This window comes from Zootoca vivipara, chromosome 2 (assembly GCF_965207765.1).
Source record: "Zootoca vivipara chromosome 2, rZooViv2.hap1.1, whole genome shotgun sequence".
NCBI classification, from domain to species: Eukaryota; Metazoa; Chordata; class Lepidosauria; order Squamata; family Lacertidae; genus Zootoca; species Zootoca vivipara.
In genome coordinates, this window is record NC_142584.1 from 89,109,547 (window position 1) to 89,130,728 (window position 21,182).

At 40.7% G+C, this 21,182-nt stretch overlaps 1 protein-coding gene across 1 annotated transcript in view; it reads right to left on the reverse strand.

Annotated features, from left to right (window-relative positions):
- Window positions 1-478: 478 nt before the first annotated feature.
- The window catches only part of EDEM1 (ER degradation enhancing alpha-mannosidase like protein 1), a 28,273-nt gene continuing 7,569 nt past the window's right edge, over window positions 479-21,182 (reverse strand). The window contains exons 2-12 of the mRNA XM_035106585.3: window positions 19,149-19,221; window positions 17,801-17,904; window positions 15,634-15,805; window positions 14,753-14,936; window positions 10,880-11,054; window positions 9,011-9,131; window positions 7,864-8,034; window positions 7,315-7,388; window positions 6,078-6,174; window positions 5,503-5,688; window positions 479-3,667 (exon numbers count right to left, since the gene is read on the reverse strand). Of these exons, the coding sequence (XP_034962476.2) occupies window positions 3,578-3,667; window positions 5,503-5,688; window positions 6,078-6,174; window positions 7,315-7,388; window positions 7,864-8,034; window positions 9,011-9,131; window positions 10,880-11,054; window positions 14,753-14,936; window positions 15,634-15,805; window positions 17,801-17,904; window positions 19,149-19,221 (1,447 nt within the window). The 3' untranslated portion in view covers window positions 479-3,577. The remainder of the gene's footprint in view (window positions 3,668-5,502; window positions 5,689-6,077; window positions 6,175-7,314; window positions 7,389-7,863; window positions 8,035-9,010; window positions 9,132-10,879; window positions 11,055-14,752; window positions 14,937-15,633; window positions 15,806-17,800; window positions 17,905-19,148; window positions 19,222-21,182) is intronic.

Consider the following 21,182-nt stretch of genomic DNA (forward strand, 5'->3'; position numbering starts at 1 on the left):
ACCACAGGAAAGGGAAGCAAATCTTTTAGGTCTCTCCCACACACACACACAACCATCAATTTTTAAATGCGCCTCTGGATCCATTTGCCTAATTTGGCAGGTTTCATACCTAGGAGTACTTGTATGGCATATGCTCATAAAATACGGGTAGATTCAAGCAAATCATTTTTAGCTACCTGAAACTGTAAATGCTTGCAGGGGGGGAAACAGCTGCACCTATCCTTTTAAACTTAGCAGGATTCACACACACACACACACACCCCGAAGGAGCCACTGTTCCTAGAAGACAGGTTTCTGCAGTTGCATCATGACAGCGTGTCCAAATGAGGGCCTCCAACGTTTAAAGCCTGTAGAGGGTAAAAACTGGCCAGTCTTACACATTACGCAGAAAATGAAACACCTTCTTCCACAGGCTCCTCTAGTCACTTTTCTGTTAAAATTTTCTGTTAAAATTCCAGAAAAGACAGGCACCACAGAATTAAGAAATAGTATTTAATACAAATTATAATGTAAAATCTGTGTTACATTTTCCAGAACATCTGATCCTTTATAAACAGTAACACCCTCACCCTATTAAATACATTTTGTAACAATGCCATATTAGGCTAGAAAAAAAAACACATATTGCACATTATGGTGAGAAAATCAGTTTGGTTTTATGAATTGGCAAGTTATCCAAGCAACGCTTAAGACTCGGTCTTAACACTAATAATGCAACAGAAGTAACTGGACACTTTTTGTAACAATAAAAGATATTTTATAGGACAGTGTTGGTAATCTTCAAATATTGAAAGACTGCAAATTTCAGTATTTCACTTGGAAATTTGATCTAGTCCCTTCATATCCCCATAGATAGAGCCATATCAGGTATCTGAGTGTTCACAGCACATATTAACATCTATGAGTGGCCTTGGACACCAGTCACTAAGGACAGATACAACCTTCTCAATATGAGATTTTATCCATACCAAAACCAATCAAAATGCTGGCTGAATCACATGGGAAAGAACTATACTATTTTGACTAGAAGCACAAGTGTTTTGTAAGTGCCCTTAAGCCTTTAGAACTCTAGTGGCCTGGTTTTTTGTTTTTTGTTCTTTTTTTAAAGCAAACATCTGAAACACATTACTTGGGGAAAAATAAGCCAAACTGTAAGTCACCATTTGGACACCCAACATTTTAGTAGGCACAAGCTTTCCTAAGTTGAGTTACAAAACGTGCAATTTGCATCAAAGAGGCTACACATAGTCATAAGCGCCAATGTGGACATGCCGAAAAAGTTACACACCCAGTCAACCCCATTATGCAGACACATACACACCTTGTGATAGCATGCTTTGTTGACAACATGATTATAGCAGTGATAAACTTGTTTCAGTTTGCATTTCTCACCACATCACAACAGCTTATGGCCAGGATTTTTTTTTCAACAACAAAAACTTTGGAAATACTCAGTTTCAAAAGGCAGTTCATGACTGTGGTGGGGCCCAGCTGGGCACAATAGCAAAATTCACTAGTAAAGTACTTTGCATAAACTGCTCTATGGATTCCAGCCGATGTTGAAGTTTTCAGCATTTTTGCTTCACACATTCCCTCCTAAAGCACATGTTCTAATTATGACCTGTTAACATGTTCTCCTTTGCAGGATTGGTAGATGATGACAGCCCTGTATAACTGGTCAAAAAGCCCCAATCATTTTTATCACCTGCGCTCCCCTCTCAACTCAGGAAATGTTGCTTGACCTGAAAAGTCAGCTACTAGGTCAAACATCATAGGCATAATTTTGGAGGAAAAAAAGAAGGCCATTAAGATCTGGTCTCACCTATAGAGGTATCATGGTTTTTATAGGATTTTAATCTTCCAGAGGATTCTGAACTGTTCGCTCTCTCTTACAAATAGCAACACTGAGAAAATAGGAAGAAAGGCTGTACAGTGAAACAAAAAATCTTCTAGGCAAACATAAGCCTACTTTGAGATCCCTGAGATTCATTTGTTTGCCAAAGAGATTAAGCAAGCCCTAATTATTTATTTGATAAATATTATGTAGTATTTGAAATGTGTTTTGTGAAAGCAAACATATATTATGAACTGGATTAGGTTAGGTAGTGAAACTGGTATGTACACATTGCACGATAAGATTTGATCCAAGATGTATTGCGCTTTCCTAAGAGGAAAATGCTGATCAATAATCATATTTCAATCTACTGGAAGAATCCTCAAGTGGGTTTAAACTGTATTCCTGAAGCCAGACAGATAATCTCTTCTACCTTCCCAGCCTTACTGGGGTATGGAAGAGAGGCGTTGTTCATAAGAAACAAAGGAAGGCCTCATCTTATATCCATTTTGGTTGCCCCAAGGTGCTTCAAAAATTATGAATATTCTTGTCACAGCAATTAAAATGGGAAACAAAGGCCAGAACATCTTTGAGGATCAGCTTCTCTCTCTACTTCTTCTGCTATGTGTATATGTAAAATAGTTGCCCCGAGAAGGGGCAATAATCACCTGTAAATACTCAATTCACAGTAAACGTGAAAGGAGAGTGTACAACCCTCAAACACTACTTGAGATGTTAATCTTTTATATTGTAAAAGTACAATAGTTATAAATGATTTTTAAAAGGTTATTTCTTCCTGGAAAAGGAACAGCTCAAGCCCTTGCCTCTGTTCTGAAAAAAAACTAAGAAGGCACTAGCTCCAAAAGCTTACATATTACAACTACAAGGAATGTAAATACTTAGATTCAGGAAGATCTCCCAGAGAGGCACAAAGCAGAAGATGAATATTAACAGAATAATGTTGTGAATGTTGGTAAATCAGCAATACAAAGTATCAGATGAGTGGCTCTGTGCATTTACACCTACTAGAAGGCACCTTTTAAAAATTACTGGTTTCAGAAACTAGTAAACTCCATACACCCCTGAATGTGCAATTCTAATTAAGAACACTGTTTTCAACATCAGCCTAGATGTTAGTCCTAAACACAGTGATGCAATATCTTAGCTGATATTACAACTGCATTTCAATTAGGACATTTCCAGCAAGACACCGAGTAAACCAGAACCTATGGATCTTTTCCTACCTGAGCAATAATTAATATTGTTTATTGCTAGTTAAATAATCTAATGATTAAGCTTGGTGAGAGAAACTGCACATTCCCTTTTTTTCCAAAACCCGCCCCCCCCATTTTTTATAAGAAATATATCTAGGTTCTCTCCAACATTCTTATTTAGAATGCAATTAAGAGATGTGGCAAAACAGCATTTCTGATACAAGATACTTGCAATCCTTTTAAAAGGTCACCTTAGTCTATCATGTATTTATCAGAAATACAAGCTTCAAAGTTTCACATGCGATAACGTAGCTTACATTAGGCAAAATATCCCACATCCGACTGTATTTCAGTGATAACAACTGGAGTCTAGCATGGGGTCCTCTTTCCATCTTTAAACTGAATCCTTCATTACAATGAGTGGCTATTTAAATGCCTGCACCTGCTATAAGCTATGCGGCTCAAGAGACTCATCTTCAGAACAAGATGCTGCCTTGCACTTTAAGTATTACTCCATATGAAGAGATGTTCAGATCAAGCCCACCATCTGATCAATCTGTCTCATGTAAATACTCTTCAAAGGCAGCAAGTATCTCCTCTCATCTGGTACTCTGTTGCACTGCAAAACAGAAGGAGACGTTTTTTAAGAGTTGGAAGTTCACAGTAGCTTGCTTTTCAGGACTGAATCTTGTACCATTTGGATGGGAGGGCATGATTCACACCACGCATCGCTTGGCAACATGACAGGATCAGATACTGCTCCTAACAGAAGTAAGGGAATGTGCATACTTAAATGATGAGTGTTACTCGACACATTCATATCTTAAAAGTGTGAGAAATAGTCCTCAGTACTGAAGTTTGTCTTCAAAGATATCCAAAACTATGGTGACTTTACAGGAACAAGTAGAATATCTCTGTTAAACTGCTACATTTCAGGAACATCAGCTCACCCATTGTGATTCTTGGTCATGCACACACAAAGCTCCCTTTTACCACTGGAAGGAACTGATGAGTGAACTTGGCTTTACTGCATTAAACAAAGCATCTTCTTGACTACCTGAACCAAAATGTGCCCCTCCCCCGAGTTTAACTGGATGGTGAAGACAATTACTGTATTTCAGGCACATCCAACAGGTAGATCATGATCTACCGGTAGATCACTGGATGTCTGTGGTAGATCACTGTTAGCTCACTGGCTCCCCTGAAAGAAGCTAAACATTTTTGCCCTGCACTCCCCAAAAATGGGGTTTCCCTCCTGAACCCCAAAAAGGGGGTAGATCACTGCCAGTTTTTAACTCTGTGAGTAGATTGCAGTCTCTTGGGAGTTGGCCAATACACGCCCCTGTGTATTCGTGTGATCATGATGCAACCAAATGAATACAGCCTTTAGTATCTACATAGTTTCTGAAAAATTCAGAGCTAGGTCTCATGTGGTTCTAGTCACAACCATTCCAGAAGGGTGCAGAATTGTGCATTAAACAAATTCAGGCACGGACTATGAATTATACTGTCTAGAAGAAATTTTATGTTGTTGAAATCTCATTTCTTTCTATACATTTGGGCTTTTAATCTGCTATTGCATTTGGACCCTCATCTAGAAAGACAAGGAACACTTATACAGGGGTTCCCAGACTTACCCGGCTTCGGGCCGGTGCCCGACGCGCCGATCGCGCTGCGGGCCAGAGTGCAGGGAATGTACGCGCAGCGGACCGGAGGGCGGGGGAGTGCACACCCGTGCACATGCGCACACACACTTACTGGCACGGTGGCGCGCTTCCAGGTCAGAAAAATTGCCGAAAATCATTTGTGTGCATGCGTATGGGCCTCCCCCGACCCGGAAGTGCACCGGAAATGACCTCTTCTGGGTCGGGAGAGGCCCATATGCATGCTCACAAACGATTTTCGGCGCCTTTTCCGATCTGGAAGCGCGCCATAAGAGCGGGCAGCGATAGTCGTCGCGGACCGGATTGGGAGGCCAATTGGGCCGCACCTGGCCTGTGGGCCGTAGACTGGGGACCCCTGCACTTATATGTATGAAACAAATATGTCTTGGAGGATACTTGGGAATAGGTTGTCTGAACACTCAAGTTTGCTCCCCAAAACCTTCAGATTTAGGTCCCTGCAGGTTGGAACCTAAGATTCTAAAATGGGTTTCTGATCCTCTCCACCCCCTCAAAAGCTAATTATAAGATGATCATTCCTATTCAGCAAAACGAAAACTCTTTACAGGAAAAATACATATTGCAATTGCCATCATAATATATCTGAGCAGCATCCATGGATATACTTGCTGAAAAATAGATCTCTTCTGTTTAAGCAAGCACTCCCCCCCCCCCCCCGGGGACACTTTATATTAGCTAGTTACAAAATGATTAGTTTACTGGGCAGAATTGTTTGCATTCCCTATTTCTGTACACAACTACTATACCCAAACTGGAATTGGTTTATATTTACATTAGAAGTAGAGTTGATTGCTCTAAGTTCATTTGGCTTTAGCTTTTCAGTCTTCTTCTGTTCTTCAGGGAAAGTATCTTGCCACAGTGAAACACGAAGACGCTTATCCAGCGATACTATATGTCCCTCTGTAGTAAACATATATCTATTGCCCGATTTGTGCACTGGGTTTTCTTCATCAAAAAGCTGAAACAAGAAATTTTTATGTATCCTTAATGTTTCACATTTAGCATAACATAACAGCAATACAGTACCACCACGTTTGCAAAATTGACACAGATCAGGAAGCATGTTACTCTGCAGCTAGGTGCCATAAAATGTATTTTGAATATGCAGATTACTAGTATAACATATTTATTATATACTCTGCCTGCCAATGTGTTAGATAACACATATTATATTATAAAACATTGTGTGTGTGTGTGTGTGTGTGTGTGTGTGTGTGTGTGTGCGCGCGCACACACACACCTATGAATCATTATAAGCAGGCCTACCACTTGTTGCTAGTTTCAGTTCCAGTGAACAAGCCTATTTTAAAACAGAAAGCCCCAAGGCTGACCATAAAGAATACATACCAAATACAAATATTTACATGTTTCACTGAGAAAAAAGCTTTCCATCCGATCTTCTTTGGACTTCTCTATAACATGGTGCAGAGTAGCATAGCCACATCTGAAATAAATTTAAAAGCCTCAATTATTACTAGCAAACCACAAATGTTTTAAGAAATTAAGCCCAGAGAGGGATAGCTTGGTCAATAGAGCATGAGACTCTTAATCTCAGGGTCATGGAGTCAAGCCCCACATTGGGTGAAAGATTCCTGCATTGCAGGGGGTTAGACTAGATGATCCTTGTGGTCCCTTCCAACTCTACAATTCTATGATTCTAATTGTACTCCAAAAGTTACTACTATTCTTAGCTTTCTTCTAGTTACTGCTGATAGAGCAACTCTGCTTTGTCAAGCAGCAGACCAAAGAGCAACAAGCATATCTTGCTCTGATATCTCACCAACACAGTGCCTCTTGGAACCATTAGAACAAATATCCCACAACCATTAGCTTGTTCCTCTCCATAATTCAGGCTGGTAGTAGTAGGAGATGGAGAGAGGGTACTGGGAAGTGTTATGGCACAGTGACAACTAAAGAGCTTCATGTCTAAAGCCCTGGGCATGCTGGGAAATATTTTCCTCCTTTCAACTCTCTTCCCCTCAGCCATGACTCCTTAGGAAACTTCTCTCAGTTGTAAGAGGCAGCAGCGACCCAGTGAGTAAACTGCACTCTGTAAGGGACTAGTGCCAGGCTGCTTTCTTTTCCTCCAAGACCTGCTTGTGGCCCAGAAAGTCAGCAGCGGCGTGTCAATTGAACACATGAAAAATACAGAGAGGCTTATAAACTCCTTTGCTCCTCCCTATAACTCATGTATTTTGAATGCATTGTAAGCTGCCACTTCAAGAAATATAGAAGTACTACACAATATAGAAGTACTACACAAAAAATAAAGTGAGATTTGCAAATCCAGCATAGGGGCTAACACTTGAAACACTGGTTTTTCAAACATCCCTTGTGAGCACTGAGATCCAAGCCACATTGTTTCTGAGGTTTACAAGCAAAGAGGTTGCTCACATGCCCATAGATAAGAGATTTAAAAATAATTCAGTGGAAGCAAGCATATTTGTATAAACTGCCACATGCAGCTCAGTTCAGAAGGAACTTCAGAAGTAACTTAAAATAAAAGGTTTCATTCAAAATTTGTCTCTATATTTTCCAATAGCTAAGCACAAGGTGATATTGAAAGTTTAGTTTGAAAACTAACTTTGCTTTTGTGTGCTTCTCCAGACTCTGAAGAATATCCATGCCTACATGGAGATAAAAAGGATTCTTTGTTGCCTAAATAAAAGGAAGGAAATAAGTGTGAAGAAATTATGCAATGCCATGTAAATAAAGGCTCAAACACTAGTAAAGCTAAACAGTTCAGTCACTAGAAAGTAAACAAACCAGATGCAAAACTATAGTTTAATCCTAGTTTGTTCTCACCAATAAGAATTTAAACAAGTTTCCAGGGTTTGGATAATAGACCATTATGCCAATTCAAATGTTAGCACTGTGGGAGGGGAGCACCACATGAAAGACTAAATTACTTAACCAGTTCTTTGGATCCTGATTGTCATATCCAAACATGGAACCCAAAATGTAATTTAAACCAACGATTCCCTCAAATAGAATAGAATGAATCAGTTCAAAAATATGTAACTATATTGGGACCACACCTCTTAAGCAGCTGCAATGGTTGAAAAGGTTCTTACTAAAATATAAGGATACATTCCTTAAGACAATTATATATTTTTAAAAAAACCTTTAATACCTGATAAAGAAGATATGTAGATTCTACTAACTCTGGCCTTAAGGGATAAAAGAGGACATCAGGTGCCTGTAACTGCCAGTTGTACCTCTCTGGAAGAGCTCCATATCGTTTCCATATGGCATAATAAAATGCATGGAGGCAAATAGCATCTTCTACATCACCTATTAAAACCTGAGAAGCAGCAAAATTGAAAAATTGCATAAATGTAGGACAGCTCACTGGTATTAATACAGTAACATTACCAATTTCCTTCATAGTATCGTCAGTCTCCCTAGGCCAGGAAAAGCACCAAGCAATAGATCAGTTATCAGGAATGCTACTCTAAAATTGTGTAGCAAACATTAGCTCAGCAAAAGAACTCTGACTTTTGAAACATATGAAAGCACTATAGCTGCTTTTGGACCAGACACCACCAAGCAAATAATAAAAGTAGACTGGGAAAACCTATCTACTAGGCACATGCTGTAACGTGCAACTCCATGTAACATTCAATCAGCTGCAGTAGCAGCTGAACTGCTACCTTTTACTGGAGGTATCAGCGGTCAAGGAACCTTAGTATCTCCTTCACACACAAACCCTTTTGCGATTATCTTGTGTCTACCACTACAACCCAACATCCGTTTCATCTTAAGTGCTAAGCAGCCGGCTGGCAAATTAATCCCCTGGGAATAGGCACCGGCTGTCTAACTTCCCACCCGCACAATGACACTAACATTGCACTTCTGAAATCTGTATGGTCATACATATGCATTTTAGCTCCAGCTGTTAGACTAGTACCCACACTTGCAAGTCAACTGCACAGTGCAAGGCAGGATTCAGAACTGAATATGTGGGGGGTCTTTCCTACTAGATGCTAGTTTTATAGAAAGGAACAAGAAGATCTACTGTATATTCCTGCGTATAAGACTACTTTTTAACCCAGGAAAATCTTCTCAAAAGTCGGGGGTCGTCTTATACGCCGGGTCGTATTTCTTATACGGCGAGTATATCCCAAACTCTATATTTTAACTGGAAAAGTTGGGGGTCGTCTTATACGGCCAGTCGTCTTATACGCCGGAATATATGGTATTTTAGGTTGGGAGGCTGAGCTCCTAATAGTACACATTTTGCAAAGCTTTCTAGGCTTTCTCCACCAAACAGAAAATACCTGAAGCCCGGGGAAAAAAGCTTGAAGAGAATCAATCCATGTGTTCATCAACTGCCCACTGAACATATTTACATTAACATAGAGTGGTGGGTCCCCTTCACCTTCATTACAGGCTTCTCTCCTAAAAGGAATAAAAAGCAAAGTTTGATTCAAAACAATACACTTTATCATTATATGTACAAGTGGTGCAAACTGAAGACAAGATTCCATTTCGTTCCTGCTTCAGCATCTCAGAAAGCGGGTCGCTTGAGCTTGGACCACCTTGACCACAACCCACTTTGGCCCAGATCCGAAGTCTCATCAAAATTTGGCCTTTGTATGACCCCCTCTAACTACAACAGAGAAATCAAGCAACAGCTATAACTTTAATTTTTTTTGACAGAAATAGATGAAAATGTGTAGGCACAGTTGTTCCTTCTGAGAGTATGAAACCTGACAAACATCAGACAAATGCAGGATTTTTTCTGCAAGAAGATGGAATCTTTAGAGTCTGGGGAATAGATTTGTTTTTTTAAAAAAATCTTGCATGGATCAATTTGTGTGCAAATAACTTTTAAAATACCTTGTAAAACTTCAAAAGGACAGATGCCAGAGTTTGAGCCTTTTGGTGAATGAATAAAATGTTGTTTTCTGCTCTACAACACCGACAGATAAAATGAGATTTATACATTCCTCCAAACCCCCAACACAAGCAAAACTAAGTTCTCTGTAAAGTTATTCCCTGGCTGGAAGTTAGAGGCCTCGTCTCCCTCTACCAACCGTATATGGAGAGTTTATAACAATCATACAGTGTAGTTCACCATTATAACCCTTCTTGCAGGATGGAGGGCTATGCTGAGAAAGTGTACATACAGCATACCTACAGCAGTGCATGTCAGTTTAAAGGCTTGTGAAACCTTTTCAAATATGCTACAGCTTTGACTCTTCTGATGTGACCCAATGTAGGAGATTATAGCAAAAACTAAGCAGGTGGTAGCTTAGTATTGTTTAAGGATGATTATAATAATGTGGTGTGGATTTAATAGAATTATTTTTTAATTGGATCATTTTTTGGATTTTTTTTCTCCTACACAAAATAGGTAGATTTGTATTGGAAAGTCATCCAGTGTACATCAGAAAATTTTCCAGTGCTTTAGAGAATAATCTAATGAACATGTTTATTTTACTTACATTGAGGAAACAAAGCTGAACACATTTGAAACTGTGAAACTTGACTTATGCTGTATTTGTAACTACCATACATTCCTGTGAAAAGGAAAATATAAGCACTGGGAAACTTTCCACCCCACATCACTGTTACTATAATGTTAGAGTAGATGGCACTATATGGAGGACAGATCCTGTCCAGAGTTCTTACAATCAATGATTTGACACAGGGAAACCAAGGAAGGGGAGCTAAGAGGAGAGAAGAGTAAAGAGGGGGAAACCATTTCAATTTTGTATACTTAAGGTTGCAACCCAAACTGTCTGCCTATGAGTGTAACAGACTTCCACTTAAACAACAAAATTTTACCTTCCACTCCTCCTCCCTGGAGGTTGGGGGGGGGCTCTTTGGAACAGATCTGAGTGGGGTATGGGGAGAGGAAGGTGAAGTCCCATTGCACAAGCAGAAGTCTGCTTGTACACATCTAATTACAAGTAGGGCGTGGGGATTAAGTGGTTATGCCAAAGACTGTACAAAAACAACAACATGGGTTTGCAGAAGAATTTGAAGGTAGACAGTGTCAATTTAGTTTGTTGTACTAATCACAGTTTCTAAGTGTACATCAGAGGAACACATAATTATTCTTAAGGAAACAGATGTTCCATGTTCCAACCAGCCCAGGCAAGTTTTACATCCTCCTGAAGATAGTAACGTAAGGAACTTACCCTCGCCTTAAGTAGTTCTGAATACTCTGATAAGCATCATTGAACATCTCTAGATCTTCTTTTTCTCCAAAGAGGATGTAAGATTTCAAAAGATATTCATAGAAGGAATCTAATCCTGCTCCCAAACCACTCTGCTTTCCAACCCAGTGGCCAGTTTGAATATTCACAACATTGCCTATGAAGTAAACACAAAGACAAAGATTATCCAAGAATAGCTACATAAATTGTTGCATTTATACACTGCTTGGCTGATAATGCTAAACGTAATATAAAATTGCTGTATAAAATGAAAGAAATTACAATAAATCTCAAAAGCCAGAGGATGTCAATATAGAAGTCAAGCATTACACCCAAAACAGAAGTCTGGATGCAAAACATTCAGTATGGGAAAGCTAGATCCCTTTGCATCGTCTTTTAAAAATAAAATTGTGGCTTGGGTGTTAGCGGATCTCCTTCAACAGTCTGCCAATATAAGCACTCCTAAAGGGGACTTTAAGCTTGGACTTCCCAAATCATTTCAAGAGGATTCTAGGGCCATGGGTTCATTAAAGTACAGTGGTACCTCCAGTTGCGAACGGGATCCATTTCAGAGTCCCGTTTGCAACATGAAATGCCCGCAACCTGAAGCGCCATATCTGCGCTTGTGCGCATGTGCGAAGCACAATTTAGCGCTACTGCGCATGCGCGAGCGTCAAAACCCGGAAGTAACCCTTTCCAGTACTTCCGGGTCGTCGCGGGACGCAACCTGAAAAAACATAACATGAAGCGGACGTAACATGAGGTATGACTGTATGTGAAGCACAGAAAGTACAAGGTTTTACTAAAAATAAACTTTGAGAACAGGGCTTAGAAGACCAACAGCACAGTTCACAAATAATTAGTTGTACCGGATATCCCATCTTCATCATCATGTACGCACATATCTGCATTCTACACCAGGTGAATATATTGCAGTACAGTGGTACCTCGGTTTATGAACACAATTGGTTCCGGAAGTCTGTTCATAAACTGAAGCGTTCATGACTTCCGGTTGGTCGCGACGCCATCGTAGTTGGAGGTCCGTTCAGCGGAGCAGACCTCGGCACTTTGAAGAAAGGGGAAAACGCTCCAGCAAAGCGGATCCCCTCGAAAATCCCCAAGTCGAGCGTCTTGGGGCCAGACGCTTTTGATGTCTGGCGGGCGTCAAAAGCGGGCTCTCCCCCCCCCGTAAGGCTCTGTTTTGAGCCCCCGAGAGCGGGGGGATCGGAGCTGCGACGCGGCAGACATCAGATCGCTAACTTCAAAGTGCGATGCTGCAGGACTACGCGGCTACAGCGATCAATTCTCCCAAAGACTTGGATTAAAAGTGTGAGTTGGATTTATTGGATTTTAATTCGGACAATTTGGACAAGGGAAGAGACTTAAAAAACGGGAGTCGGTCTCTACCCACTGAGAAATTAGGAAGCAGTGTTTTAGCCCTAAGCCGGGGGGAAAGGACACAGAGGCTTAAAATCTTCAAGGAAAGACTATAACTTCCCCACCTAAGGCAGGGTGAAGGGGGGAAGAGTTATAGGAATAATAATAACCCTGCAAAAGCAAGAGAGAGATGTGGGGGAAAACCCTTTTCAACCCGGGATTCGGCACCCCAGGAGAGTCAGCGAGGTGCCAATGAGAGGAAAGTTTGACAGCTGTCAATAATAAAGTTTAAATGGTTTGCGAGGGAACGAGAAGACACATACATGTTGCATTATAAGAACTTTGGAAATTATTTTTCAGCCATGTTGGATTCTTTTGTTCTGGAAGTCTGAGTCTCCATTGTTCTTTGTCCTCTAATCTCTTTTCTGCCCTTGAGTTGGAAAGAATGTCAACATCCGGAACACCTGCTTTCCAGAGGACAGTGTTAAAACTGCTGGGAGACTTTGTAATTGGGCAGCAACAGTTTAGTGCACAGTTAGGAAGCACCAGGGAACAGTATCAGGAATTGAAAAAAAAACTATTCAGAATGGGATGGATAATGGAAAATTAATTCCTGATGACAAAATGCAAAAACACATAGAAGAGGAAGAAGGAAATACCCAACAAGGAGAAAAGAATGATCAGGACTTTCATGACAGTTCTGATCTTTTTGAATTGGAAGAACAAGAACTGGAACTGATTTCATGGGAAATGTGGGAAAATGTGAATAGGCAAGGGAAAGAGTTTGTGGAGATGGGGGCAGAAGGAGGGGAGGACAAAAATATGGCTGGCAAAATGGGAGTGGGATGAGGAAATTCTGAACTTTAAGCAGGGCAGGAAAAAAATGGATATGGAATCTGGATTGTATTACGGAATTGCTGTATCAAATGGGGGAAGGAATCTAGGGGAGAGGAGGAGGTATGGAATAATTAACGATAGAAGAAAATATATGGGAATAGAGAAAGGATTAAGCATATGAAATTTTTCTTGGGGGAAAGATTAGGCTAGGGAAGAGAAAATATGATATTTGTTAGAAAAAATGTTTATATGAAGTTTGAAAAATTTTAGGTTTAGGTAGATAGTTGGGCGGCTCACTGCCTTTATTAATCTCCTCTATTCTAGGGCCTCTTGGTGGCAGGGGGCGGTCCTGGGGGGAGGGAGGGGTGGTGAAAAACCCAATTATAAAAGGGACCATCTTGGTCTGTCCACCAGCCACAGGGTTCTCTCGTGGCAGGAGAGGGCCTGTGGAGGGGGGGATAGGAAAAGATGGAATATGTTGAAGAAGAAAAAGAGATAAAGTTTAGGAATAAGGATTAGCTGTGTTTATGTTAAAGAAAATGAGCTGAAATTGGGTCATATGAAACTGTTGTGAAAATATAATTTGGTCAAAAATGAAAATCAGTTGGGAGGTATCTGGGGAAGTCATCAAAACAATGTCAAGCAAATTATGAATTAGAAAATGGGATATGTGTGTTTTTTGTTGTGTTTTTTGTCTTTTAATCAATGTTTGCTTAGATAGTTGGGTGGACACTCGCCTGCATCTCTCCCTGCCATACTAGAGCCTCTTGGTGGCAGGGAGGGGTTCTGGGGGGAGGGAGGAAGGGGTGGGGAAAACCCCAATTATAAAATGGACCACCTTCGACTGCTCACTGTTCATGAGACTCACTCGTGGCAGGAGGGGGCTCGTGGAGGGGGGATCAGAAGAAGGGGGACAATATGTTCTGTATGTTTTTTCTTTATTATGTAAAATCAATAAAATTTATCATAAACTGAAGCGTTCATAAACCGAAAATTCGTAAACCAAGGTGTTCATAAACCAAGGTTCCACTGTAATCAATACCCATATTTGAGTGTTTCTATAACATTGCCATGGTGCATTCACTAAATTAGGGTGGGATAATCATTCACTAAATTAGGGTGGCTTCACATAGTACGCAGCTAATATATATTCCATTGTGTGTACATGCAGCAAGGATCCCAGACAATCCCATCTCCCAGTTCTGTAATATGTCTATCTATGATGCACCGCTCACAAACAAAGATCGGATGCACTAGCGTTGAAGTAAAAATGTATTCCTAATATAATTGAGGATTCTTAGGCAATTGGGCATAAAGGTCCCAGTGCCACCATACAAATGACGCTGTGGTTAGTTCAGTGGTATAAGCTATCACAACTATGCAAGTATCATCTTATCTCCCACAACTGCTCCCCTACCTTGCTGGGGGGGGGGAGGGTGGAGAGATATCTGGTTTTTAAAAAACTTGTCTTCCACTCATTGCAGCTTGCCTTTGCTTTTTTATTAATATTGCTATGTAAGTCAATCTGTGAGGCTCACTTGAAAAGCAGTATATAAATATCTTAAATAAGTAATTTTTCAGGATTATACTACTGTTAACAAATTCTGTTAATTATGCAAGACCCATAAACCTATTATGCACCTAATAGTCCAGTGTCATTGCTCCTTAGACTCCAGAGTGCTTTCACAGCTCGACGGGCAACCCATTCAAAAGTGGAATCGCCCAGAAGCCTGCTAAGAATTCCAAATTCCACCAATAAGGATCCAGCTCCTGCAGTGCAGGTCTCATTGTTGCTGCCAGAAGGAACTCCTGTTCTTAAGTTTACCTACACAAAGATAAGAAGGTTTAAATGTACATTTCTTGAAAAGCAAGCAGCAATAAGGATCCAGCTCTTGCAGTGCAGGTCTCATTGTTGCTGCCAGAAGGAACTCCTGTTCTTAAATTTACCTATATGAAGATAAGAAGGCTCAAATGTACATTTCTTGAAAAGCAAGCAGTTATATTTCTATCTTTTGCTTCCTTCATTTCTACCCCCTTGATAATCAAGTACAAATATAAAGTGACTTGTGTGTTTCATCAGTGTTCTGTCATGAGGTTGCATCATATTCCACAGGGAATCTGTCTTAAAAGAGTATCCAGATTAACATGAGGCATGTAAATACCCAGACATCAAAAGACCAAGTCAGACACTGCAAAATCTTCAACATGGAACAGCTCCAGGAACGCAGTCATGTTGAGGAACCAACAGTTGACCTAGGGCATCCATTAGATTTTTAAAGTGAGGGCAAAGATATTTTCCACTGTCAGGCTGTATGTTTTAACATGAGAAAGCAAGGCCTGTAAACACAATGTTCTGACACAGGCATTACTTCCTCCACAAAGCTACTATACGTGGATGATTTTTCAATCTAGTTTTTCAAAAAGTGAACCTTATATTTAAGACCCATCTAGCCCCAGCAAGTGAAAGTAGAATGAAGTATTAAAGAAGGTTCCATGAAAACTGTTCTTCATGGCACACTTACCCGAGGATATGGAATTCCTGTTTTGGTGTTCTCAAAAGCAGGTAACAGTCTTACAGCCAGGTCATGAGCCATATGCAAGAGCTCGTTATCATAGCCCTTAATAGTCATATCCCCAAAAGGCTGCTTGGCATCTGTTATGATGATATGGGCTGAAAGCAAGCTTCCCAAAACCCTGTAAGAGATACGTTTTAAAAGAGACAATATATAATTTGCTACATTATGTGATATGTACAGCATATCAGTTATCAAAGTTAGGTTCAAGCTGAAGAGCAAACAGAACATTAGCTTGAATCAGGAGAGGGGAACATTTTTCAGCCTAAGGGCTGCAACCCTCCTGGGCAACATTCTAATCGCCTCCATCCATTGAAGCAAGGATCATCATCAGAATTCGAGGACACATACTAGTCAGGCAAAAAACACCTGGGGTGCAAAGCAGGGCCACTGAGGGATGTGGCCTGGGGAAAGGGGTGAAGGAAGTTCCATGGGCAAAGAGAGGCCTGGCTGAGAGACACATTTAGGCCTTGGACCCAAATCACATTCTATACTCTTCAACTGAAAGGTCAAAATGTAAGATGCAGAGTATCTTAATCTGCTTCTTGAGCTATTTCACATCCATTTTGTCTACCAGCACAGAATTCAGATAATCTGCTGTCATTTGCTTCATTTTCCCTACTATCACAATGTCTTAATATCAATTTTGCCATGTCCAAACACAATATAAATTGTTTTATGTTTATTCTGCACACCATCCCATACTTGGCAATATTCTGAGCTTGCATATCCTGAGCAAGGACACATCTGTGATTGTAGTCTCAGCTAACAAGGAAATACCAAGTACAGTACAGTTGAATTAATTAATTTAAGTGCAGGACCTAAATTGAGCTTTCAGCATCTAGTTAGCCTCTTAAAAAGCTCTGAAAAGTATTAGCTAACATTGAAAATTCCAAGCCAGGATGCAAATCACTGTGATAGGTTTATATATCTCCACTAATCCATAAACTTACTGTTTCTCAATTATTGTTTTTTCAAAACCCTCAATAGAAAGTCCTCTTAAGTTAAAAAAAAATCACTAGAACAGATTACAAACCTTTGCTCTATCTTTCTTATAAAGAAGCCAATGCCAAAATGCTGGCAATTTGCTTAGCTGCAAGAGGCAAAATAGATATATCATGACTCAAATGCATTGACACATTCTTTTTATTTAACTAAACATAAGTAAACCATAGGTAAAGCACAAAAAGGCAAGACTTGACAACCTTTAAGCAATGAAGTCACAATTGAGGGGTAAGAAACAAAAAGGGTATGTTTATTTCAGTGGTTAATTTCAATTCTGCCAGTTATAGGTAACATACTGTACATTTCTTGCTTTTGAGTATCTGAATGTGGTTAAAATTGCAGGTGTTGGAAACAGAGTTGAATGTGGCAAGTTTGCTGCTCTCTAAGCACAGTGAGTTCTATAACAAAATTAACTGATAAACTTGCATTAGTACTTCTGCACACAGCATGCAGTAAAAAGACTAATAAGCAGGGCTTTTTCAGGGGGAACTTGCCAGAACTGAGTCCCAGCACCTCTCAGGTGGGTACCATTGCCATTCTAAGAGAACGAGTTCGTTGTGAGTTCTGGCATCTCTTTTTCTAGAAAAATAACACTGCTAATAAGGGCAGTCACCAAGATGCAAAGCAGCACCCCAACTTGTAGTGTGTTTTTTTTATTTAAAAAATGAGAGTGCAAAAAGATGATGATGTAGGGAGAGATATGGCTGCATACTCCATTCATAAAGCACAACAGCATGATCCATTAGTACAGCAAAAAGTTTGGTAACTCTCTGTAGTAGATGGTTACAGTTTTACTTAAGCACTTTGCTCCTAAGGAACTTCATGTGTGTCCTCTGCTTTGACTTCAGGGGTAAGGAGAAAAAATACTGCTAGGCATTTAATATTAAGAGGACTAAAATTATTGTCAGTTCCCTGCTGGTGTTTGTTTATAATAAAAAGTGGGTCCTCTTTAACCCTCTCTTTGCTTTAGTGACACTATCACTCAAAAGTACCAATTTATTACACTATGTTGTGAGACAACAAGCAAGCATAAATTAGCTTTCTTCTGAAAATGTGATAAATTTAGTTGGTGCTCACATACAATGCTCTCAGATTTTAAGTGGCAACCTACCTAATTGTTGCTTCAAAAACTTGGACGGTTGAATCTGTGTCAAACGATACTGTGTCTATCACTAGTTTCACCGCTTTCTGGAACTCTGAAGAATTTCCCATTACCTTTAAGGCAAAACATAATTATCAGATTAAATAACAACAAGTTTTTGTACTAGCTGTTTAAAATGTTTAAAAACAAAAATTAAATATCAGGCATTACGAAAAATCGTAGAAATTTCCATTGTCACATTTCCTAAATCCCAATGATATTTTAGGACCTCAAAAGGTATCGTCCTAAAAACAACACAGTATTAGAACACAAAGCCTCATAATTTAAGTGTGATGGTTTAGTAAGGTGTATGATTTATGCAAAAAACAAAAGCAAATACCACAAAACTATGCCCTATACAAAGTTTCAAAGTATAAGAAAACAACTTCCAGGGTTAAATGCATAACTGTCTAAACAACACCATTTAGAGAAGCTATAGTGATTTGTCCAAGCTAAAAGCAGGCTCTAACACTAATACGAATGGTGATGCAGTTAAAATAATCACAATGCAATGGCACTGGCGTGATTCCACCAGGAAGAAAAGGATACAAAAGTCTACTGTGGCATGGATCTTAATAACATTCAATAATTAGGGTGGTCATAAAAATATCAGATGTGTTGAATCGAGCTTGCTTGAAAGAATTATTTTACTTTAAAAAAAACCTTCCTCATTTAAGAAAATTACCTTGGCAGCAAGACATACAATTGCAATTGCTTACAATTGACTCCACTCCGCTCCATAGAATCTGCTGGCACATATAATCAAATATCTCACTGGTTGTGACTATCACCAAAGCCAGACATGAACTGAAGCCAATAGATCCCTTTCCCCTGAATAAGGGAGTTCCGTTTCCAGCAAAAGAGAACTCAGGGAAGGAGAGTTATCTAAGGGGAAGATGTTGGCACCTGTCTGTCTCGAGAGACAATGGAGTGCACCTCCTGGGGTGAAATCAAACTCCTGCATTAACAGCACCGAGGTGACCTCCCCAGGGCGCAAGCCTGGACAGTGTGTATGGAGGTCCTGGGCTGCCTACAAAACAAGACCTCCTTCTCAGCTTCACTGATGTGGTCCAAAGGAAAGCAGAGCAATACATTTGGCACCAGCCTGGCTGCAGGAGTTGCCAGAAGGAGGCGTACAAGGCACCATCCAACCATCTTAGGGACTCCACTCCGGATTTGGATAGTATGGGTCTTTGCCCAGAAGACATCTGTGTTAACCAAGGCAAAGCAGGAAAACAAGAGGTGCATGTGTGGGGTTGTAACTGCTTTTGATCATTTTTTTCCTTTTTCCAGTAATTAGAAAACAATTTGAACTCACTGCTAGGGTATCCAATGCATCAATCAGAGTAAGCGAGTAGTTTCCCAGGACATCATTGATATTCAGATTTGAACTGAAATAAAGTCAGTTAGAAGTTAGTTCTATCAGATTTTTTAAAAGTTAGTTCAAGAATGTAGTCTATAAATCTTGTAGCCCAATACTAAGCTTGATTATCTGGATGAGAGTCCTAAAGAATTTAATGAGATGTGTTCCCAGCTAAGTACCCAAAGGATTGCAGCCTTGGCCCCATAACATAGATGCAGTATTAGCACACTCCTACAGTAAATCAGTCTACTGCCATGTTATACTTTTAATTCAGTCATATGCAATTTCTTTCATAGTAAGGCAAAGATGCAACTTGCGTCAACAGTCATACCATGGATCTCGAATGCCTTGGCTCCCAAACAAATCAGCTCCCAAATGATCAAAACCCAGGAGTGTTCTGGTTTTCAAACGATTTTTGGAAGCCGAATGTCCAACGGGGCTTCTGCTGCTTCCGATTGGCTGCAGGAGCTTCCTGCAGTCAATCAGAAGCCGCGCTTTGGTTTTTGAACGTTTTGGAAGTCAAACGGACTTCCAGAAGGGATTCCATTTGACTTCCAAGGTACAACTGTAATAGAACACATAGTCCACCAAAGTCAGAAATAGGATATAAGTGAACTATGTTAGGCCTAGGTATTTTGACTTGATGGACTGGACACATCTGAAATTAAAGTGACACAAATATCTAGAAGCTATACTATTGTCTGTATAACCTAGTGAAATAAACGTATACAAGCCTAAACTGGGAGGTGCAACTTCAGTTACTTGTTGTGCTATGAGCAAATTAGTACATCATCAGAAAACTGTTCATTCTTTTTCTAAATTAAATTAAAAATGATTCTTCTTATAAGGCTTGATACAAAAAGCAGGACAGGATCATTGTGCTGTATCTTCTCACTGAGCACTCTGCTGTTTAAAACAAAACAAAAACTGGTGCTCTCCAGATGTTGCTGAATACAAGTCCCATAACCTTTTGTCATGCTGCCTGCTGCTGAGGAAAGTTGCTGTCAAAAATAGCTAGAGGGCACCAGGTTGTTGAAGGGTGGATTAGGGCACAGGTGTCAAACACAAGGCCCGGGGGCCAAATCCGGCCCGCCAGACCTTGTCATGTGGCCCGCCGAGCGCCCCAGCCAGCAGGACCTTGCTGCTGAAGCGCCGCGCCGACAAAGCGCCGACAAAGCGCCGACAAACAGCTGGGGTCGGGGGGGTAGAAAGGTGGCCGGAGCAGCGCCGCACGGAGAGTCCTGAGCCTCTGCTACGCAGCAGTGCTCTGTAGCACTTTGAATCCTCCTCCTCCTGCCACGGCTTGGCGCCTGGAAACGGCTGTTGCTGCTGCTGCTGCTGAAGCACAGACAAAGCACCCAGCAGCGCCGCGTGGAGGAGGATTCAAAGTGCTACAGAGCACTGCTGCGTCCCAGAGGCTCAGGACTCTCCGCACAGCGCTGCCGGGCACCGACCCGGCAAGCCGCCTCCTCCTCCTCCTCCTCCTCTTGCCTCACCTCCTCCTCCTCCTGCCGCGGCTCAGCCTCACGAACGTGCAACTCTGAGGCTTTACGCACTTCTCCTAAAACGGACACCCGCTGCCTCATGCTGCACGGGAAATGCTTTTTGCCCCTGGGTCCCTTCGCACTCTTTTCTGGCGCTGAATCAAGGCAGCGACCCCCCCCCTTCCCTTTCTTTCTTCCTCTCTCTCGTTCTTATTCTTTCTTTCCCTCTCCTTCCTTCCTTCTTTATCTCTGTCTTCTCTCCCTCTTTCTTTTTCTTTCCTTCTTTATTCCTTCTTTCCTACTCTTCTTTCTCTCACCTCTTTCCTTCCTCTCTCCCTCCTGCTCCCTCTTTTCTTCCTTCCTTCCTTCCTTCCTTCCTTCCTTCCTTCCTTCCTTCCTTCCTTCCTTCCTTCTGTCCTTCCCATCTTTCTTCCTCTCCCTCATTCTTATTCTTTCTTTCCCTCTACTTCCTTCCTTATTTCTCCCTTTCCGTCTTCTCTCCCTC